At 34.0% G+C, this 24887-nt stretch overlaps 1 protein-coding gene across 1 annotated transcript in view; it reads left to right on the top strand.

Moving 5' to 3' along the window:
- LOC143227939 (uncharacterized) overlaps positions 1 to 24887 on the top strand; it is a 71907-nt gene that overhangs the window by 3825 nt on the left and 43195 nt on the right. Inside the window, exons 2-3 of the mRNA XM_076459293.1 lie at positions 12972 to 13849; positions 14856 to 15032. Of these exons, the coding sequence (XP_076315408.1) occupies positions 13376 to 13849; positions 14856 to 15032 (651 nt within the window). The 5' untranslated portion in view covers positions 12972 to 13375. The remainder of the gene's footprint in view (positions 1 to 12971; positions 13850 to 14855; positions 15033 to 24887) is intronic.

The raw sequence follows: 24887 nt of genomic DNA, 5'->3' as shown, positions 1-24887 counted from the left end.
ATTATCCACAAGTTACAGAATGATGACATTTCATCATGGTTAGACTACAGGAATATCATGTATCTCTGTCATCTTCAGTAATAAACTATAGTTATTATCCACAAGTTACAGAATGATGACATTTCATCATGGTTAGACTACAGGAATATCATGTATCTCTGCCATCTTCAGTAATAAACTATAATTATTATCCACAAGTTACAGAATGATGACATTTCATCATGGTTAGACTACAGGAATATGATGTATCTCTGTCATCTTCAGTAATAAACTATAATTATTATTCACAAGTTACAGAATGATGACATTTCATCATGGTTAGACTACAGGAATATCATGTATCTCTGTCATCTTCAGTAATAAACTATAGTTATTATCCACAAGTTACAGAAGTCTGACATTTCATCATGGTTAGACTACAGGAATATGATGTATCTCTGTCATCTTCAGTAATAAACTATAGTTATTATCCACAAGTTACAGAATGATGACATTTCATCATGGTTAGACTACAGGAATATCATGTATCTCTGCCATCTTCAGTAATAAAGTATAATTATTATCCACAAGTTACAGAAGGATGACATTTCATCATCATCTTCATCAGTTATAGTATGATATTTCTTGTTTTCAGTCATATTGTTATAACCCCTTCCAGAAGGCCATGTAACATTTGATCAAACTTATCAGGTTACAAAAAGAAGGTACACCGTAATATAACTATACAAATATTCGCTTAATAATCAGTGAAACATATTTGTTTGACTAGAAGTTAACCTCAGAAAATGAAAACTTGAGGTTTATTGCCAGAGAAAAACAACAGCATTAAAATAGATAAACAGAACAGAAGACGGGAAAAAGCTCGCGAGTGTTTTCAGGACATTAAGTGGATCGCATTTCAGCATAGCTGGATTATTTATAACTAATGAACATCGAGGCTGGACAACGTTTTCATTTAATATTTATTAGGTATTTATTACTGGCGTTTGGCAAATTGTTACAATACGGGGAAGCCAAGGCAGTTTTTGTTCTTTCTGAGGTTTGAACGGGTTTCAATCAGCTAAAGTTCCACTAAACGTGTGTTTTATTCTGTTTACAAGACCCGCTGTGTAGTTATTTACAAAATCGGTATTTCTTGGGTAGAAAAGTTGCTTTTATCTAGACTCTAGTTAGTACTTATCTCTGTATGTCATTTATTGTTACATCAGAAGTAAATACGGGTATATCTTAACCGTAATCAAAATATAGTGAGATTCATAAATACGTAGATTAAGTAGTGGTATTTTGTGAAATATTAGGTTGCCCAGAAATAAATGTCGTGTTTGAAATTTGTAAAAGTATAAACCAGTGTTATAAAACATGTTGTAATCAAAGTAAGCACCATCTGTTCCAACACAATGTTGTCAACGTGTAACGATACTGTTTACGTAAATGTTGTAGAGTTTCTGTGGTCAATGAACTCCCTGAGTTTCTTCTGCAGCTGCCTGGTTTTGAAAGTGTTTATTGTTCAAAAAGTTGTCAAAGTGCTTGAGAAAATGAAAATATGTAGGGAAGACGTCTGTGGAATAAGGTGAATAAGGCCCAACCTCGATTCCTAATTCGTTCAATTTTTGGAGCGTCAACCTTGACAGGTCTTATAACGCCCATTTTGTTGATCTTCAGTCAGTTCATGCTGAACCCACTTATCCAAGTTTTCGTCTTTCCAGTCGCACTCAGATGGTTGACAATGCTTGACTTGCTTGTGCCTAGCCTTTCTACAAGCTCACGTACTGTTGTGCGAGGGTTAGTCTCGACTGCTTCCCTTAATGTGTTTTCATCTAAGAATGGCTTCCTTTCATGACCTTCGTGGTCTTCAAAACTTTCAACTCCATGTAGTAATCTGTGGAACCAACGCTAAACGTTGATGTTCCGTGTAGTTTCGGTAGCTTTTCGTTCAATTTGAAGTCGTAAAGGAAATTCAGACGAAAGTTCTTGTTCATGTTGCCTTGGGGGATGCGAAACTTACTCTGAGTGGAGTTAAAGGAGAAGACAATTAAGACATCTTGTGAGCGACAAACGTTAGGTTAAACCAATTGATCAAGGATAAGTTACTCAATATTCAGCTTCTAAATGTCATGGTGAGAATTCTGACATTTATTTCTGGACAACCTAATACATAAATAGGATACTTAAAAATAAATAAACAGATAAGCACATAGATGTGTTTATTTTATTTTCTAACTGATTACAGAGTTTATGTATTCATTACAATAATAGTAAACTACTCACTATTAATTACTACAATAGAGTATCCATTCCTACTATAACACTACAGTATCTATTTCTACTATAATAATACAGTATCTATTTCTACTATAATAATACAGTATCCATTTCTTCTATAACGATACAGTATCCATTTCTACTATAACAATACAGTATCCATTTCTACTATAATAATACAGTATCCTTTTCTACTATAACAATACAGTATCTATTTCTACTATAATAATACAGTGTCCATTTCTACTATAACAATACAGTATCCATTTCTATTATAACAATACAGTATCCATTTCTACTATAACAATACAGTATCCATTTCTACTATAACAATACAGTATCCATTTCTACTATAACAATACAGTATCCATTTCTACTATAACAATACAGTATCCATTTCTACTATAATAATACAGTGTCCATTTCTACTATAACAATACAGTATCCATTTCTACTATAACAATACAGTATCCATTTCTACTATAATAATACAGTATCCATTTCTAGTATAACAATTCAGTATCCATTTCTACTATAACAATACAGTATCCATTTCTACTGTAACAATACAGTATCCATTTCTACTATAACAATACAGTATCTATTTCTACTATAACAATACAGTATCCATTTCTAGTATAACAATACAGTATCCATTTCTAGTATAACAATACAGTATCCATTCCTACTATAACAATACAGTATCCATTTCTACTATAATAATACAGTATCCATTTCTAGTATAACAATACAGTATCCATTTTTACTATAACAATACAGTATCCATTTCTAGTATAACAATACAGTATCCATTTCTACTATAACAATACAGTATCCATTTCTAGTATAATAATACAATAACTATTTCTACTATAATAATACAGTATCCATTTCTAGTATAATAATACAATATCTATTTCTACTATAATAATACAGTATCCATTTCTACTATAACAATACAGTATCCATTTCTAGTATAACAATACAGTATCCATTTCTACTATAACAATACAGTATCCATTTCTACTATAACAATACAGTATCCATTTCTTCTATAACAATACAATATCTATTTCTACTATAACAATACAGTATCCATTTGTACTATAACAATACAGTATCCATTTCTACTATAACAATACAATATCTATTTCTACTATAACAATACAGTATCCATTTCTACTATAACAATACAGTATCCATTTCTACTATAACAATACAGTATCCATTTCTACTATAACAATACAGTATCCATTTCTACTATAACAATACAATATCTATTTCTACTATAACAATACAGTATCCATTTCTACTATAACAATACAGTATCCATTTCTACTATAACAATACAATATCTATTTCTACTATAACAATACAGTATCCATTTCTACTATAACAATACAGTATCCATTTCTACTATAACAATACAGTATCCATTTCTACTATAACAATACAGTATCTATTTCTACTATAACAATACAGTATCCATTTCTAGTATAACAATACAGTATCCATTTCTAGTATAACAATACAGTATCCATTCCTACTATAACAATACAGTATCCATTTCTACTATAATAATACAGTATCCATTTCTAGTATAACAATACAGTATCCATTTCTACTATAACAATACAGTATCCATTTCTAGTATAACAATACAGTATCCATTTCTAGTATAACAATACAGTATCCATTTCTAGTATAATAATACAATATCCATTTCTACTATAATAATACAGTATCCATTTCTAGTATAACAATACAATATCTATTTCTACTATAATTATACAGTATCCATTTCTACTATAACAATACAGTATCCATTTCTAGTATAACAATACAATATCTATTTCTACTATAACAATACAATATCTATTTCTACTATAACAATACAGTATCCATTTCTACTATAACAATACAGTATCCATTTCTACTATAACAATACAGTATCTATTTCTACTATAACAATACAGTATCCATTTCTAGTATAACAATACAGTATCCATTTCTAGTATAACAATACAGTATCCATTCCTACTATAACAATACAGTATCCATTTCTACTATAATAATACAGTATCCATTTCTAGTATAACAATACAGTATCCATTTCTACTATAACAATACAGTATCCATTTCTACTATAACAATACAGTATCCATTTCTACTATAACAATACAGTATCCATTTCTACTATAACAATACAGTATCCATTTCTAGTATAACAATACAGTATCCATTTCTACTATAACAATACAGTATCCATTTCTAGTATAACAATACAGTATCCATTTCTACTATAATAATACAGTATCCATTTCTAGTATAACAATACAGTATCCATTTCTACTATAACAATACAGTATCCATTTCTTGTATAACAATACAGTATCCATTTCTACTATAACAATACAGTATCCATTTCTAGTATAATAATACAATATCTATTTCTACTATAATAATACAGTATCCATTTGTAGTATAACAATACAATATCCATTTCTACTATAATAATACAGTATCCATTTCTACTATAACAATACAGTATCCATTTCTAGTATAACAATACAGTATCCATTTCTACTATAACAATACAGTATCCATTTCTACTATAACAATACAGTATCCATTTCTACTATAACAATACAATATCTATTTCTACTATAACAATACAGTATCCATTTCTGCTATAACAATACAGTATCCATTTCTACTATAACAATACAGTATCCATTTCTACTATAATAATACAGTATCCATTTCTAGTATAACAATACAGTATCCATTTCTACTATAACAATACAGTATCCATTTCTACTATAACAATACAGTATCCATTTCTAGTATAATAATACAATATCTATTTCTACTATAACAATACAGTATCCATTTCTAGTATAACAATACAGTAACCATTTCTAGTATAACAATACAGTATCCATTTCTACTATAATAATACAGTATCCATTTCTAGTATAACAATACAGTATCCATTTCTACTATAACAATACAGTATCCATTTCTACTATAACAATACAGTATCCATTTCTACTATAACAATACAGTATCCATTTCTACTATAACAATACAGTATCCATTTCTAGTATAACAATACAGTATCCATTTCTACTATAACAATACAGTATCCATTTCTAGTATAACAATACAGTATCCATTTCTACTATAATAATACAGTATCCATTTCTAGTATAACAATACAGTATCCATTTCTACTATAACAATACAGTATCCATTTCTTGTATAACAATACAGTATCCATTTCTACTATAACAATACAGTATCCATTTCTAGTATAATAATACAATATCTATTTCTACTATAATAATACAGTATCCATTTGTAGTATAACAATACAATATCCATTTCTACTATAATAATACAGTATCCATTTCTACTATAACAATACAGTATCCATTTCTAGTATAACAATACAGTATCCATTTCTACTATAACAATACAGTATCCATTTCTACTATAACAATACAGTATCCATTTCTACTATAACAATACAATATCTATTTCTACTATAACAATACAGTATCCATTTCTGCTATAACAATACAGTATCCATTTCTACTATAACAATACAGTATCCATTTCTACTATAATAATACAGTATCCATTTCTAGTATAACAATACAGTATCCATTTCTACTATAACAATACAGTATCCATTTCTACTATAACAATACAGTATCCATTTCTAGTATAATAATACAATATCTATTTCTACTATAACAATACAGTATCCATTTCTAGTATAACAATACAGTAACCATTTCTAGTATAACAATACAGTATCCATTTCTACTATAGCAATACAGTATCCATTTCTACTATAATAATACAGTATCCATTTCTACTATAATAATACAGTATCCATTTCTAGTATAACAATACAATATCTATTTCTACTATAATAATACAGTATCCATTTCTACTATAACAATACAGTATCCATTTCTAGTATAACAATACAGTATCCATTTCTACTATAACAATACAGTATCCATTTCTACTATAACAATACAGTATCCATTTCTACTATAATAATACAGTATCCATTTCTAGTATAACAATACAGTATCCATTTCTACTATAACAATACAGTATCCATTTCTAGTATAATAATACAATATCTATTTCTACTATAACAATACAGTATCCATTTCTAGTATAACAATACAGTATCCATTTCTACTATAATAATACAGTATCCGATGTTTTTATAATTTACTACTTTTCTAGCCCCCCGCTAGTACAGCGGTATGTCTCCGAATTTACAACGTTAAAATCAGGGGTTCGATTTCCCTCGATGGGCTGAGCAGATAGCCCGATGTGGCTTTGCTATAATAAAAACACACAAACACACACTACTTTTCTACAATAAGTTTTCTCCTTATTGGTTCTGATAAACAGTATGAAACAGTAATAAATAGTCTAAAGATTACAGAAATATCCGTCTGCTTCAGAATTACTTTTATAAATTCCTTTAGATCTGGTAATAATTATGAATTATAACTAACCCTAAATGTCAGCTTTCTGACAAGTATATGTATCTTGTAACGAGGTTGTGTCAACAAACCCTTCTGTGAATATCCATTAATAATTAAGAATGGTGTATTGTTAGGCACGTCACTACCAAGAACCGACAACCTCACGTGCTACAGTTTGTGAAACCACTTTTGTTGGAATGATAATATCATTTTGCACGAGCGATTCGAAAATCTTCAGGGAAACTGGAACGAATGTCACCTCTACTTTACAAAGAATTATGGTTTTAAAACTGGATTTCTTTTCTGAAGATAGTTTTACAGTAAACATTATCGCTTTGGAATATTTTTATAAACATCTGGTTGTTTATAATCAATAGAGAACTAATTATTCATCTTCGTATTCCAAAACTTAGTTCAGAAGTCTTGAGTTTAAGGGATGTCCAGTTTTACCAACATGCGTTACTGGGTTATACTAGTTTAGGAGAGTTCCACTCCTCATGAGTAGCCCTGAACACAACTTAACCAAAACGAGACAAGCTGGACCTATATCATGGCTAAAAGTATTAAACATGCTGTTGGTATGAACATGCTTTATAGTCACTATGAGGAAAACCCAGATACTGGATAAGCGAAGTGGATTGGCCGTACAACAGCAGATATCATAAACAAACTTATTACTGAGAAAATTGTTTAATTTAGAACTAAACTTTGTGATTACTGTGAAACCTCGAAATAAAACATTTTACTTAAAAAGTGATAATTTCTGTTTCAACAACACACGGAAATTCAAACCGGAGAATATCACGAATATACCAGTGGTTTTCATTAAACTTGTAACCGCTTTCAAAAGGTAATGGTCTACAGACAGTATTGGCCTATTTTTATACTGTCTACAGACAATAATGGTTTATTTATATACTGTCTACAGACAGTAGTGGTCTATTTGTATGTTGTCTACAGACAGTATTGGCCTATTTTTATACTGTCTACAGACTATAATGGTTTATTTATATACTGTCTACAGACAGTAGTGGTCTATTTGTATATTGTCTACAGACGGTAGTGTTCTCTTTATATACTGTGTACAGACGGTAGTGTTCTCTTTATATGCTGTCTACAGACGGTAGTGTTCTCTTTATATACTGTGTACAGACGGTAGTGTTCTCTTTATATACTGTGTACAGACGGTAGCGTTCTCTTTATATGCTGTCTACAGAAGGTAGTGTTTTCTTTATATACTGTGTACAGACGGTAGTGTTCTCTTTATATGCTGTCTACAGAAGGTAGTGTTTTCTTTATATACTGTGTACAGACGGTAGTGTTCTCTTTATATACTGTCTACAGAAGATAGTGTTATCTTTATATACTGTCTACAGACTATAGAAGACGTAGTTATTTTATTTTGTTAGGTTATTATTTCTTCAATAAGATAGGTTGTGTATTCGATTCATTTCCACCCTGAAGTGGTTCAGCCGCAAACTTTGAGTTTTGAAAATGTTAAATATTTGGGTGTGTAACTCGCGGTTGACAGATCGCAAACACGATTTTGTGTAGCTCTGGGTTTAGAAACAAACACATTTTTATCTAACGCCGTCCATTTTATGAGTTGTAACAGTTAGCTGGCTTAGTTAAACGAAATAGTGATTACTTCTGACGTAAGAAATTCGTATATTAAAGTGACGCACACTTAAAAGTGAAATGTCATACTCCATAAAAGAGAATTTTTAGAGAAATATATCAAAACACTGGTAATTTCTTCATCAACTATGACAAGTGTTCTACCCTTTCCACCAATCACCGTGGAAAGTAGCGATTTGTAAAGAGAGTGAATAACCCGGGGGACATATTTCATGACATACTGTGAGCTGCTACTGATAAGAACAGTGTCGCCACCTAACTGGCAGCTCTCATATGATTGGTTAACAATCTCTACTACAGAGTTCGTAGGCTACATGCTGATTATGCATTACGTTTAGCTATATATTCAGTATATTCCAATATTGTAGTTGGTACGTCATCACGGTCCTTGCATGCTTCTTAGTAAAAAATGTTTAAAAAAGACCTAAACTCTTAAGAACACAAGTCCCAGATAACGCTAATTACAAAATACTTTATAAATAAATACTTCCGGTGTCTAATAATAAAGAATATAAAAACACAAATATTTCGTTTATTTAACAGGATTCTCATGATTCAATGGGGGTATTTTTGATAAAACAAAAAGCAAAACCTATCCAATCCGGTTTTTCTTAATTCCAATTGAAATTATTTGGACATTTTTATTGGTTAGAAATAAGACATATCCCGCACTAGTTCATTGTTAGGGCTACAAAAAGTGATTTCAAGTAGTAAGGATATACAAACGGGACATATAAACGCATCATGAGCTTAACGGCAAAGTACAAGAACCATGGAAGTCTCCAAATGACATACAGAGTTATTCAAGAACCGTTTAGAAACACCTTAATACATGTTGTGTAGCAAGCCGAGTACAGTATTATGTGTGTAGCTGCTCATAAAGTGTTGTCGTCTGCTCATCCCACTGCTGACTACAGTGATGCTTCGATCTTCCTTACCGAATTCTACTTAAAAGCTAAACAAAAAGGATGTTGGTAGAAGTAGAAAAGGTTAACAATTATTTAATTAGTGATACTAAGAATACGGTATTATTGATATTTAATCTCAGCTGTTAGATCATATTTCTAGCTGGTATGGAAACTTTAGGATGCTGTATTTCACTTTACAATCTGCCAGTTAATAAACACAAACTCATATTGAAATACGTCTGAGACCACCTTCTTTCGAACTTTTCGGATTGAACTTACTGTTAATATTCGTGTTGAAAATAGACACCAATAAACGTTTAGAAGTTGTTGTTTTTTATAGTTATGATGGAACTTATGGAATTCTAAAACATTTGTTTGTGTCCCTTTTTAAATAAATAATAATTTCACTCTTTCTCAATGTCGTAATCCTTTCTATAACCACATTTTATTGTCCTTTCAACATGTCGATGATTAACTTTATTTGTACTCGAATATTCTAACAGTCTATGACGTTATAGACGTTATGCTTATGTGTACATTTGGTATCCGAGATAGAATTTACGTAGAGAGTTAAGGAAAGCTAGAACTGTGACGAATCAGTCTCTTAATTTCTTTAATAGTGACATATTTTTACATAGTGAGAGGTTTATTAAGTCAGGAAATAACTAAGACGGTCTCTTTGTAAAAATCAAAGTCCTGTCTACTACAAAGTTACAAAAGTCTTCTCTGAACAATATTTTGTGTTCACAGCATCGTAATCTAGGCCTTTCATGGACATTCTAAACTTACTGTTTACAACAAAGTAATCTAGGCCTTTCCTGGATATTCTAAACTTACTGTTTACAACAAAGTAATCTAGGCCATTCCTGGATATTCTAAACTTACTGTTTACAACAAAGTAATCTAGGCCTTTCCTGGATATTCTAAACTTACTGTTTACAACATAGTAATCTAGGCCTTTCCTGGATATTCTAAACTTACTATTTACAACAAAGTAATCTAGGCCTTTCCTGGATATTCTAAACTTACTGTTTACAACAAAGTAATCTAGGCCTTTCATGGATATTCTAAACATATTGTTTATAACACAGTAATCTAGGCTTTCCTGGACACTTTAAACATACTGTTTACAACACAGTAATCTAGGCCCTTCTTCTACATTCTCAATGTACTGTTTACAACATAGTAATCTAGGCCTTTCCTGGATATTCTAAACTTACTGTTTACAACAAAGTAATCTAGGCCTTTCCTGGATATTCTAAACTTACTGTTTACAACAAAGTAATCTAGGCCTTTCCTGGATATTCTAAACTTACTATTTACAACAAAGTAATCTAGGCCTTTCCTGGATATTCTAAACTTACTGTTTACAACAAAGTAATCTAGGCCTTTCATGGATATTCTAAACATATTGTTTATAACACAGTAATCTAGGCTTTCCTGGACTCTTTAAACATACTGTTTACAACACATTAATCTAGGCCCTTCTTGTACATTCTCAATGTACTGTTTAGAACATAGTAATTTAGGCCTTTCCTGGATATTCTAAACTTACTATTTACAACACAGTAATTTAGGCCTTTCCTGGACATTCTAAACTTACTGTTTACAACACAGTACTCCAGGCCTTTCCCATACATTTTAAACTTACTGTTTATAGCACAGTAATCTAGGCCTTTTCTGGACATTCTAAACTTACTGTTTACAACACAGTAGTCTAGGCCTTTCCTGGACATTCTAAACTTACTGTTTACAACACAGTACTCTAGGCCTTTCCTGGACATTCTAAACTTATTGTTTACAACACAGTAATCTTGGCTTTCCAAGACATTCTGAACTTACTATTTACAACAAAGTAATCTAGGCCTTTCCTGGACATTCTGAACATACTGTTTACAACACAGTAGTCTAGGCCTTTCCTGGATATTCTGAACATACTGTTTAAAACTTAGTTACACAGCTTACCTGTACAGTTTAGTTAAAGAAAATGAACCTAGTTACAAATCTTACCTGTACTGTTTAGTTAAAGAAAGTGAACCTAGTTACAAAGCTTACCTGTACTGTTTAGTTAAAGAGAGTGAACCTAGTTACACAGCTTACCTGTACTGTTTAGCTAAAGAGAGTGAACCTAGTTACACAGCTTACCTGTACTGTTTAGCTAAAGAGAGTGAACCTAGTTACACAGCTTACCTGTACTGTTTAGTTTAAGAGAGTGAACCTAGTTACACAGCTTACCTGTACTGTTTAGTTTAAGAGAGTGAACCTAGTTACACAGCTTACCTGTACTGTTTAGTTAAAGAAAGTGAACCTCGTTACACAGCTTACCTGTATAATTTAGTTAAAGAAAGTGAACTGATAGATTCAAATATTACCCTGTATACATTAACTTTACTGTTTTAATACTTTGTTCATGTGTTATTACAACACATTCATGAACATGTTTTAATTACACATGCTTTAAATTGAGAAGGATCTTAGTGTTCGAAGTGTGGTCCTAAACTTCTTGGTTTAGCTTTAAGTGTTTATAACTATCTTAAAAGGTATATTTCTTTGTAGCTGTCACAACCATAGCCAACTATTGAACGTGTCTTATGTGACCAAATACGAGGTCTGTTCAAAAAATACGCGGACTGTTTGAATTGCGCGGCTCCAGTTGGTTCCAGGGAAATCCGCTTGGTGTCGCTAGGTTCGCACAGATCAGCTGCTTACGACGCCATTTCCCGATTGCAGATATCTTCATGTATGTATTAGCTACGCGGTTTTAAGTGAAGTGCGATTTTTTCGTTTGGCGGATTTCAGAATGAATGACCTGAAGGAGCAACGACTTGCTGTGAAATTTTGTGTTAAACTTGGAAAATCTGCGACTGAAACTTTTGCTATGCTTAACACGGCTTACGGTGATGTTGCTATGAAGCGTACGGCATATTTCAAGTGGCATGAACGTTTTAAGGATGGTCGACAGTCCGTTGAAGATGATGAGCGTCCTGGACGTCCTTCCACGTCAACTGACGACCCACACGTCGACAAAATCAACACCTTAGTGCGAGCAAATCGACGTTTGACTGTCAGGGAGCTTGCTGAAGAGTGTGGGATATCAGTTGGATCTTGTTACGAGATTTTGACCGAAAACTTGAAGATGCACCGCGTTGCTGCGAAATTCAGCTCTCAGAACTCGTGAGTTTTTCGCCAAACACTCGATCACTGCTCTTCCCCACCCACCCCCTACTCACCTAACCTAGCTCCTTGCAGTTTTTTCGTGTTCCCCAAACTCAAAACACCCTTGAAAAGAAGAAGATTTGAAACGATTCCCGAGATTAAGGCAAATGCGACGAAGGAGCTGGAGGACATTACAAAAGAAGCGTACCAGGACTGTTTCAACAAGTGGAAACACCGTTGGGATACGTGTGTGCGTTGGGGAGGAGAGTACTTTGAAGGGGACCCAGACCTGTAACTTCTAAATAAAGTACATTTTGTTTTATGACGTCAGTCCGCGTATTTTTTGAACAGCCCTCGTAATTACATCTAGATCTTTTCAAGTTGAGTTTAATGCTATCTTCTTTGCCTTTTGGTGATTAGCTCTGACTTACGTTTTGAGAATATATTGCTAATCTAATAGCAGATTTTTTTTTATTTTTTTTTACAGGGACTATATAACATCGTATAGATGTCCACTATCAACAATGATATTCTACTGAAACAAGAACATAATAGCTTGTTGTTATCGTGTTTTCTGTGCTCAAACGTAAATCAGCACGAAACGTGAGGCAGCCGTTCTTCTGATTGGACAATTTTCTTCCCACTGAAGTCAAAACTTCCTGCTTTCAATCGATAATATTATTAAATACATCTAATACTGTCGGAGAAAGAGACGGACTTAAGGCATGAAATTGTAAGGCATGAACATTAGGGTTAGTCTGATGTCACGTGACTATGACATCCTCCAACCGGTAATAAGTTCGGAAGTGTGTAATGCTGTGAGGATGTAAGTTAGGCTTAAGTTCAGTAACTCACTTCATAACGACGGTAGTTGTTTAGCCACCTGGTGTAATGAGTCTTTGGAGGACCAGTTCGGAGGAACGCGTCCACGTTCCGGGGTCTGAAGTTGTCTCTCCCTCAACTTCTCACTTCAGCGGATCACGACTAGGTAGTCCTAGCTCCAGCCTGAGATACCGGTCCCCGTCTCCGAGCAACTCATCCAGTCACGTGGTGGCAGGTTCTCCTTACCAGGAAACAATCTTGCTGGATGGTCACATAACTTCTGCAAACGTAGACACCTGTGTGAGGCCCAGTTCTCCTCAAAACACTCTGGTTAGGAGAGTAACAATAAAACAAACACCGCGTCATCCTGACAACGACATTGGCCTCGAACTCTCTGGTGGGAAGGGCAACGGGGAAAGAATCTTCGTGTCCGGCGTGTTGCAAGACAGTATCGCAGACAGAGCAGGGGTGACCGTAGGAGACCAAATTATTGCAGTCAACAATATATCAGTGTTAAACCTTTCTCTTCGGGAGGTCACAGATGTACGTGGACTTATCTATGGTTGTTTAAAAATGCAAAGTAGGCTTACGAGTCGTAGCGACAGAGACAAGAAAGAAAACGTTGTCACTAAATCAGTTAAATATCCATGTTTTCTGTTAATAGTAAAGTTTCGCAGAAGCTGACTTTGACAGGGCCTAACTTGTTTGTACAATATTTATTTCAATGTTTAATTATGTAGTTTTGAGTTGCGTGAAATCGTTGTGTTATAAGCATCTCAGAGAATTTGTAGTTCATATATATACACGAGGAATAAGAGGAAATTATGCTAAATTATTGTTTTGTAAGTCTTTCTTAGGCTTTAATAGTCATTGCTTGACATTATGACCTGGAACAGTTAAAAATAATTCTTTTTTTTTTAAAATCACGTGACTGTTAAAATCTGTTGTGTGTTACGTACGACGGCTTGAGTACTAAGTATTTATTAAAATAATGTCATAATGAAAAACAAAGTGTTATTTAAAAAGCATGTGATAGTTAAAATATTGTATTATCTAAAAAAAATTGCCTGTTAAATTTAGCGGATTACTTCAATGTTTTATGGTAGTTAACAGTCACATACTAGATAAAAACCACGTATCAACATGAGAGATTCCTCAATAGCCGCGGCACTTGAAAGTATTGTGAGCAGGATTTAGAATAATTAATTTATGAGACCTTGGGCACGGTCAAATACATTTTCGAAACAGGTGAGCCCAAAACTCTAATTAGATCTAAAATTAGTCAAGATATTACAGAGCTATGTGATAAACGTTTGTACTTGAAAAATAAAACAAAATCTAAACTGAGAGCCGTTCTATGAGCCGCTATGCCGCGGCTAAAAACTGTGGGACAGATCAAACACTGTGTAGTACTTTAAAACATGTATTAATGAAAAAGAGCTTGTTAAATTATATGTTAGTTAATAGTATGGATCGGTTTAAATTATGTTTTAATGTTAACACTAAATTTGAGAAATCATGTCCCACGTTTTTGTTGAATCCAAATTAGATGCTTTATTCGACCTCTCGGAAATTTCACCTCACTTTGGTCTCCTCACGAACCCACGGAAATACCCCAAGGGGTGGACCACACCCCTATCTCTGGGTGGACAGCGACGGTCGACCAGTCTCACCACCTTCAAACACGCCTTATCATCGCGGTCGTCGGGAAGACGGAGTTAGGACGGTAAGACAGTGGTTAAAAATGTCAGAGTTTCAAATATTTATAAGATACCTGTCTCTCTATGAAACACTTTCTGTCCCATTGTAAATCAATATTTATAAGATACCTGTCTTATCTCTCTATATATAACACTGTATCTTCTGTTAAACATCTCTACAATGTATAACACTGTATCTTCTGTTAAACACCTCTATAATGTATAAGACTGTATCTTCTGTTAAACACCTCTATAATGTATAACACTGTATCTTCTGTTAAACATCTCTACAATGTATAACACTGTATCTTCTTTAGAAATATCTACAATGTATAACACTGTATCTTTTGTTAAACATCTCTACAATGTATAACACTGTATCTTCTGTTAAACATCTCTACAATGTATAACACTGTATCTTCTGTTAAACAACTCTACAATGTATAACACTGTATCTTCTTTAGAAATATCTACAATGTATAACACTGTATCTTCTGTTAAACATCTCTACAATGTATAACACTGTATCTTCTGTTAAACATCTTTACAATGTATAACACTATATCTTCTCTAGAAATCTCTACAATGTATAACACTGTATCTTCTGTTAAACATCTCTACAATGTATAACACTGTATCTTCTTTAGAAATATCTACAATGTATAACACTGTATCTTCTGTTAAACATCTCTACAATGTATAACACTGTATCTTCTGTTAAACATCTCTACAATGTATAACACTGTATCTTCTGTTAAACAACTCTACAATGTATAACACTGTATCTTCTTTAGAAATATCTACAATGTATAACACTGTATCTTCTGTTAAACATCTCTACAATGTATAACACTGTATCTTCTGTTAAACATCTTTACAATGTATAACACTGTATCTTCTCTAGAAATCTCTACAATGTATAACACTGTATCTTCTGTTAAACATCTCTACAATGTATAACACTGTATCTTCTGTTAAACATCTCTACAATGTATAACACTGTATCTTCTGTTAAACATCTTTACAATGTATAACACTGTATCTTCTATTAAACATCTCTACAATGTATAACACTGTATCTTCTGTTAAACATCTCTACAATGTACAACACTGTATCTTCTGTTAAACATCTCTACAATGTATAACACTGTATCTTCTGTTAAACATCTCTACAATGTACAACAATGTATCTTCTGTTAAACATATCTACAACGTATAACACTGTATCTTCCGTTAGACATCTCTACAATGTATAACACTGTATCTTCTGTTAAACATCTCTACAATGTATAACACTGTATCTTCTGTTAAACACCTCTATAATGTATAAGACTGTATCTTCTGTTAAACACCTCTATAATGTATAACACTGTATCTTCTGTTAAACATCTCTACAATGTATAACACTGTATCTTCTTTAGAAATATCTACAATGTATAACACTGTATCTTCTGTTAAACATCTCTACAATGTATAACACTGTATCTTCTGTTAAACATCTCTACAATGTATAACACTGTATCTTCTGTTAAACAACTCTACAATGTATAACACTGTATCTTCTTTAGAAATATCTACAATGTATAACACTGTATCTTCTGTTAAACATCTCTACAATGTATAACACTGTATCTTCTGTTAAACATCTTTACAATGTATAACACTGTATCTTCTCTAGAAATCTCTACAATGTATAACACTGTATCTTCTTTAGAAATATCTACAATGTATAACACTGTATCTTCTTTAGAAATATCTACAATGTATAACACTGTATCTTCTGTTAAACATCTCTACAATGTATAACACTGTATCTTCTGTTAAACATCTCTACAATGTATAACACTGTATCTTCTGTTAAACAACTCTACAATGTATAACACTGTATCTTCTTTAGAAATATCTACAATGTATAACACTGTATCTTCTGTTAAACATCTCTACAATGTATAACACTGTATCTTCTGTTAAACATCTTTACAATGTATAACACTGTATCTTCTCTAGAAATCTCTACAATGTATAACACTGTATCTTCTGTTAAACATCTCTACAATGTATAACACTGTATCTTCTGTTAAACATCTCTACAATGTATAACACTGTATCTTCTGTTAAACATCTTTACAATGTATAACACTGTATCTTCTGTTAAACATCTTTACAATGTATAACACTGTATCTTCTATTAAACATCTCTACAATGTATAACACTGTATCTTCTGTTAAACATCTCTACAATGTACAACACTGTATCTTCTGTTAAACATCTCTACAATGTATAACACTGTATCTTCTGTTAAACATCTCTACAATGTACAACAATGTATCTTCTGTTAAACATATCTACAACGTATAACACTGTATCTTCCGTTAGACATCTCTACAATGTATAACACTGTATCTTCTGTTAAACATCTCTACAATGTATAACACTGTATCTTGTTTAAACATCTCTACAATGTATAACACTGTATCTTCTGTTAAACATCTCTACAGTGTATAACACTTTTAGTTTAGATGTTATTATGTTTCGTAACAAACAGAAACACTTCAGAGCGTCCTCTAGTGGAAGCTAACATTGTTAACGAAATCGTTCCTTTATGGTTATATCTAATGCACTGTATTGTGTTACAAAGGGGCCACTATTCGTGGGTAGCCACTTCCATAAATGAAACTACTTCGCTCTCAATTTTCACAAAGTCTTCATGGGGCGAACAGCTTCAGTTTCACGTCGATGTTAAAATGTACAAATTACAGACCCGCGGTGCCATTAAAGACGCCTAAAGCGCTGACAGGGCTGTAAAACTTCTCTTTACTGATGTAGTGCTCAGAGTGGTATATGTGTTATGGATTTTTTTCTTTAAAATGTGAAATATCTAAGTCTTATAGCGTGCGGAAAGCTCTATCAACTGTCCTCACCACGATGACGTTACACAGCCTGTAAGTGCACTGTGAGAAGTGGCACATCTGTATACACAAGTCACTATAGAAAAGAAAATAACACAGATACAGTGCAGTAAGAGAAGGGCCATACAAGGTAAGAGGTGAATGTTTTAATAACAACTAATTTAAGACGTTTGTTTGATCTTTTTAACACAATGCTCTACAGTGGAACCTCAGAGTTGTGTCCGTTATGGGGATCGAACTACAAATGTTATCGTTTTAGACACTCAACCTTGGAGAAACAAGACAAGGAGATAGAGGACAAAACAATGACTCTGGTTGTGTGAATTACGATAAAGATGTATCTCAAACAAGCTGACTTAATTTATATAGCATGTACCACAAGATAACTCAAGTGGATATGGGGTACAAGACAAGTGTATATCACATAGGTAACTCAAGAAGAAATGGGGTACAAGACAAGTGTATATCACATAGGTAACTCAAGAAGAAATGGGGTACAAGACAGCTACACATCACCTAGGTAACTCAAGAAGATATAGGATACAAGACAAGTGGATGTCACCTAGGTAACTCAAGATGATATAGGATACAAGACAGCTACACATCACCTAGGTAACTCAAGATGATATAGGATACAAGACAGCTACACATCACCTAGGTAACTCAAGAAGATATAGGATACAAGACAGCTACACATCACCTAGGTAACTCAAGAAGATATAGGATACAAGACAGCTACACATCACCTAGGTAACTCAAGAGATATAGGATACAAGACAGCTACACATCACCTAGGTAACTCAAGAAGATATAGGATACAAGACAGCTACACATCACCTAGGTAACTCAAGAAGATATAGGATACAAGACAGCTACACATCACCTAGGTAACTCAAGATGATATAGAATACAAGACAGCTACACATCACCTATGTAACTCAAGATGATATAGGATACAAGACAGCTACACATCACCTAGGTAACTCAAGAAGATATAGGATACAAGACAGCTACACATCACCTAGGTAACTCAAAAAGGTATGGGGTACAAGACAAGTGGATGTCACCTAGGTAACTCAAGAAGATATGGGGTACAAGACAAGTGGATGTCACCTAGGTAACTTAAGAAGATATGGGGTACAAGTCAAGTGGTAACCAAAGAAATGAAAATTGATTATGGTGCTGGTCTTTAGTAAATTAATAAAATCCTATACATTACAGTTCGCTATCAAACTATAAGTGATATTTATGTGTAACCACAGATAAGTTACACATAACACACTTGCTCATCATTATTAAATATTCATGTAGAAGAAAAACATTGTACAGGAAACATCGTTACATGAGTTAAACACATATAGAGGAAACATCGTTACATGAGTTAAACACACGTACAGGAAACATCGTTACATGAGTTAAACACACGTACAGGAAACATCGTTACATGAGTTAAACACACGTACAGGAAACATCGTTACATGAGTTAAACACACGTACAGGAAACATCGTTACATGAGTTAAACACATATAGAGGAAACATCGTTATATGAGTTAAACACATATTGAGGAAACATCGTTACATGAGTTAAACACACGTACAGGAAACATCGTTACATGAGTTAAACACACGTTCAGGAAACATCGTTACATGAGTTAAACACACGTACAGGAAACATCGTTACATGAGTTAAACACATATAGAGGAAACATCGTCACATGAGTTAAACACATATAGAGGAAACATCGTTACATGAGTTAAACACATATAGAGGAAACATCGTTACATGAGTTAAACACACGTACAGGAAACATCGTTACATGAGTTAAACACACGTACAGGAAACATCGTTACATGAGTTAAACACACGTACAGGAAACATCGTCACATGAGTTAAACACATATAGAGGAAACATCGTCACATGAGTTAAACACATATAGAGGAAACATCGTTACATGAGTTAAACACATATAGAGGAAACATCGTTACATGAGTTAAACACACGTACAGGAAACATCGTTACATGAGTTAAACACACGTACAGGAAACATCGTTACATGAGTTAAACACACGTACAGGAAACATCGTTACATGAGTTAAACACATATAGAGGAAACATCGTTACATGAGTTAAACACACGTACAGGAAACATAGTTACATGAGTTAAACACACGTACAGGAAACATCGTTACATGAATTAAACACACGTACAGGAAACATCGTTACATGAGTTAAACACACGTACAGGAAACATCGTTACATGAGTTAAACACATATAGAGGAAACATCGTTACATTAGTTAAACACACGTACAGGAAACATCGTTACATGAGTTAAACACACGTACAGGAAACATCGTTACATGAGTTAAACACACGTACAGGAAACATCGTTACATGAGTTAAACACACGTACAGGAAACATCGTTACATGAGTTAAACACACACAGTACAGGAAACATCGTTACATGAGTTAAACACATATAGGAAACATCGTTACATGAGTTAAACACACGTACAGGAAACATCGTTACATGAGTTAAACACATATAGAGGAAACATCGTTACATGAGTTAAACACACATACAGGAAACATCGTTACATGAGTTAAACACATATAGAGGAAACATCGTTACATGAGTTAAACACACGTACAGGAAACATCGTTACATGAGTTAAACACACGTACAGGAAACATCGTTACATGAGTTAAACACATATAGAGGAAACATCGTTACATGAGTTAAACACACGTACAGGAAACATCGTTACATGAGTTAAACACACGTACAGGAAACATCGTTACATTAGTTAAACACACGTACAGGAAACATCGTTACATGAGTTAAACACACGTACAGGAAACATCGTTACATGAGTTAAACACACGTACAGGAAACATCGTTACATGAGTTAAACACATATAGAGGAAACATCGTTACATTAGTTAAACACACGTACAGGAAACATCGTTACATGAGTTAAACACACGTACAGGAAACATCGTTACATGAGTTAAACACACGTACAGGAAACATCGTTACATGAGTTAAACACACGTACAGGAAACATCGTTACATGAGTTAAACACACGTACAGGAAACATCGTTACATGAGTTAAACACATATAGAGGAAACATCGTTACATGAGTTAAACACACGTACAGGAAACATCGTTACATGAGTTAAACACATATAGAGGAAACATCGTTACATGAGTTAAACACACATACAGGAAACATCGTTACATGAGTTAAACACATATAGAGGAAACATCGTTACATGAGTTAAACACACGTACAGGAAACATCGTTACATGAGTTAAACACACGTACAGGAAACATCGTTACATGAGTTAAACACATATAGAGGAAACATCGTTACATGAGTTAAACACACGTACAGGAAACATCGTTACATGAGTTAAACACACGTACAGGAAACATCGTTACATGAGTTAAACACACGTAACCGTTCTAAAGTTTAGCCTAATACGAGAAAGAACATAGGAGAGACATTAACGAGCACCTCTCAAGAATTGGGTAGATTTTCAAGAACAAGAAACTCCAGTTACTTTATAAGCTACTTCAATACATCACGTGCACCTCACCAATGGTTATGTTTCAGATAAAGGCTCTTTGTTGGAGAGTACCTCATCTCTACTAAATGAAAATCAGGCCAATCTACACGAATAGTATAATGAAAGTGTTACATACATTTTTCCTTTTTTGTCACGGCGAGTGGTTGTCATGGTAACGTGGGGTATCTTCACTCGTCCCTGGAGACAGGAGGGTGCGTGTGTGGAAGGTTCTTTTCAGTTTATCGTATTTTTCGGTGTATAAGACGCATCTCTGTTTCCAAGGCTATCTTCAGGGAAAAAAATATTTTTTCATTTATCTGTTTGTTCATAATCAGTATAATATTTTGTTATTATTCAGAATAGTTCAAAAATAGTGTGCGTAATAAAATAGAATATGGTTGTTTGGTACATTTACATCTAAACGTTGTTTATTCATTACGAAAAATTTCAAAATCTTCTGTTGTATCACTGAAAATAAATTGTGAAAGTTCACTCTCGCCTGGCAGCCATCTTGGTGCGTTCATTCTCTTTATATTTTGAACTGGCGTTAGCTGCCCATTTAGAGTTTTGAGTTCAGTTTTATGATCACTTTTCAAACTCATAAGTTTTTATTGTGTTCTTCACGGATACGACTCTAGTATTGTTAGTACAATGTCTAATTTAAGTTAAAGAATGGTCTTCATAACGGAACACTCTTTCTACAGTAGTCTCCCATAGCAACCCATTTTCTTAAGCCTAAAGAAAACATGCCCAGGGAAGTCTAAAGGCTAATTGCGCTAGAGTCAAGTCCTTGCTCTATGCCTAGCTAGAATATAATGTTTGACCTTCGGTGTTTAGGACGCAGAGGGGTTTTGAGACCTGCGTCTTAGTCTTATACACCGAAAAATGCGGTGTATATACATGTATATATATATTTATATAACTATCAAAAGGTTACATAGAAATCACAAATAAACTTTTTTTTTTCTTTCATTTCGGATGTTATGATAAAATTATCATAATTACCGTAATTTAACCACAGATATTAATGGTAACTAGTTCATTGGCTGTATTAGAGCCTTTATTTTCTCGCCTACGTAATCTCGTCCTCAGCGAAACACTGATCATAGGAGAGTAAGATGTTAAGAACAGTTTCAACAGGAGTAAAAGAAAAATTTGATTTTCTGTGGCTCAGTGCTGAGGGATTATAATGATAAAAAGAGACAACCGTGGTGGACAGGGCACAGTTAGTCCGGTTTGAAGTTTTGTGCAACAGCTTTACGTTTTTTGGTGGCCAAAATCTTAAGGTCAATGAACATAAAGAAAAAATATGCATTTTGCGTTGTTAGACTCAACCACTTATTTGAGTTGAGCTTCGAAAGATGAAAATAAGAAAAGGGAAAATAAAAATAAAAACTTTTTTAGCATTTAATAGGGAAAATGTGAACACTATGAAATTAGCCTTAATACTAGCTGGTCAAAAGTTTAACACCATATTGAAACGAAGCGTTAATCGGTAAACACGTAACGAAATTTAGTCATTTGTGTTCAAGCTTTAGCGTTGTCAACATCTCCCACTGACATCTGCTGTGTTACATTGGGTAAAAACATGGCAAAGGCTAAAAGTTGACAGAGTTTGAACGTGGCAGAATTGTCAAGCTGCAAAAACAAGGTCTCTCTCAACGTGCCATCACTGGTGAGATTGGGCGTAGTAAAACTGTTGTTTTAAATTTCTTAAAAGACCCTGAGGGATACGGAACGAGAATTTCAAGTGGTCGGCCCAAGAAAATTTCGTCGGTGTTGAATAGGAGGATTCTACGAGTTGTCCGGCAAGACACCAGCCGATCATCGAACCAGATTAAGGCCCTTACGGACGCAGAATGCAGCTTAAGAACAATAAGACGGCATCTACGAGAGAAAGGCTTTGAAATTCGTAAACGTCTTCAAAGGCCACGCCTCTTTCCACACCACGAAACAACTCGGTTAAACTTTGCTGAGAAGCACCAAATATGGGACGTAGAAATGTGGACGAAGGTTTTGTTCTCTGATGAGAAAAATAATTAACCTGGATGGTCCAGATGGCTTTCAACGTTACTGGCACGATAAGGATATCCCACCGGAGATATTTTCTACACGATACAGTGGAAGAGGTTCCTTCATGATCTGGGGTGCTTTCTCCTTCCGTGGAACAATGGAGCTTCAGGTTATATAGTGGCGTCAAACAGCAGCTGGCTACATTGGCATGTTGGAGAGAATATCCTTATTGAGTGAAGGTCCTCGCTTGTGTGGAAATGACTGGATCTTTCAGCAGGACGACGCTGCAATCCACAATGCCTGCAGGACAAAGGACTTTTTCATGGCAAATAACGTGATTCCTTTGGACCATTCAGCGTATTTGCCCGAACTGAACCCCACTGAAAATGTTTGGGGTGGATGGCAAGGAAGTCTATAGAAATGGACGTCAGTTCCAAACAGTGCATGATCTTCGTGAAGCCATCTTCACCACTTGGAATAACATTCCAGCCAGTCTTCTGCAAACGCTTATATCGACCATGCCAAAGCGAATGTTTGAAGTTATTCGCAATGACGGACGTGTAACTCACTACTGAGACCTCTTGTTGGACATTTCCTACCCTGTCTAGAACTTCGTTTCAGCATGGTCTTAAACTTTTGACTAGCTAGTATTTAGGCTAATTTCATAGTGTTCACATTTTCCATACTAAATACTAAAAAAAAGTTTTTTTTTTAATTTTCCCTTTTCTTATTTTCATCTTTTGAAGCTCTACTCAAATAAGTGGTTGAGTCTAACAACGTAAAATGCATATACTTTTTTAAGTTTATTTGTCTTATGATTTTGGCCAGCAGTGTATGTAATGGGTTGACGTGCTCGTTCAACTCTCTCTCACCTCTCTGCATTTTCTAAGTGTATATGCCAGATTTGAAGACAATCGGTTAAGTGGTTCGACAGTGATACACGGACACACATATGGACTTTTTTCAGGTTTAAATTAGTGTTTCTAAACGTGAATGACCTGGCATAGCCAGATGTTTGGTGCGATTGACTTTGGATTCCCGCCACGCCAAACATACTCGTCTTTTTAGCTGTGGGGACATTATAATGTGTCGGCCAATTCTACTATTTTGTAAAAAATGTGTAACCCAAGAATTGGCGGTGGATGATGGTGACTAGATGCCTTCAATCTGGCAGTACACTGCTAAATTAGAGACGGCTAACGCAGATAGCCTTCGTGTAGCTTTGCATGAAATTCAAACCCAACTAAGTTTCATATAGTAGTTTTATAAACTTGAAACTGTCATTACGTAACAAAGTTCTGTGTGGTAGTTTTGTAATCTTGAAACTATAGTTAAGTAACTAAGATTTGTGTGGTAGTTTTATAATTTTGAAATTATTG

The sequence above is a fragment of the Tachypleus tridentatus genome, chromosome 10 (genome assembly GCF_004210375.1).
Source record: "Tachypleus tridentatus isolate NWPU-2018 chromosome 10, ASM421037v1, whole genome shotgun sequence".
NCBI classification, from domain to species: domain Eukaryota; kingdom Metazoa; phylum Arthropoda; class Merostomata; order Xiphosura; family Limulidae; genus Tachypleus; species Tachypleus tridentatus.
Note: the sequence above shows the minus strand (reverse complement) of the source record. Positions and strands in the feature narration are given on the sequence as shown.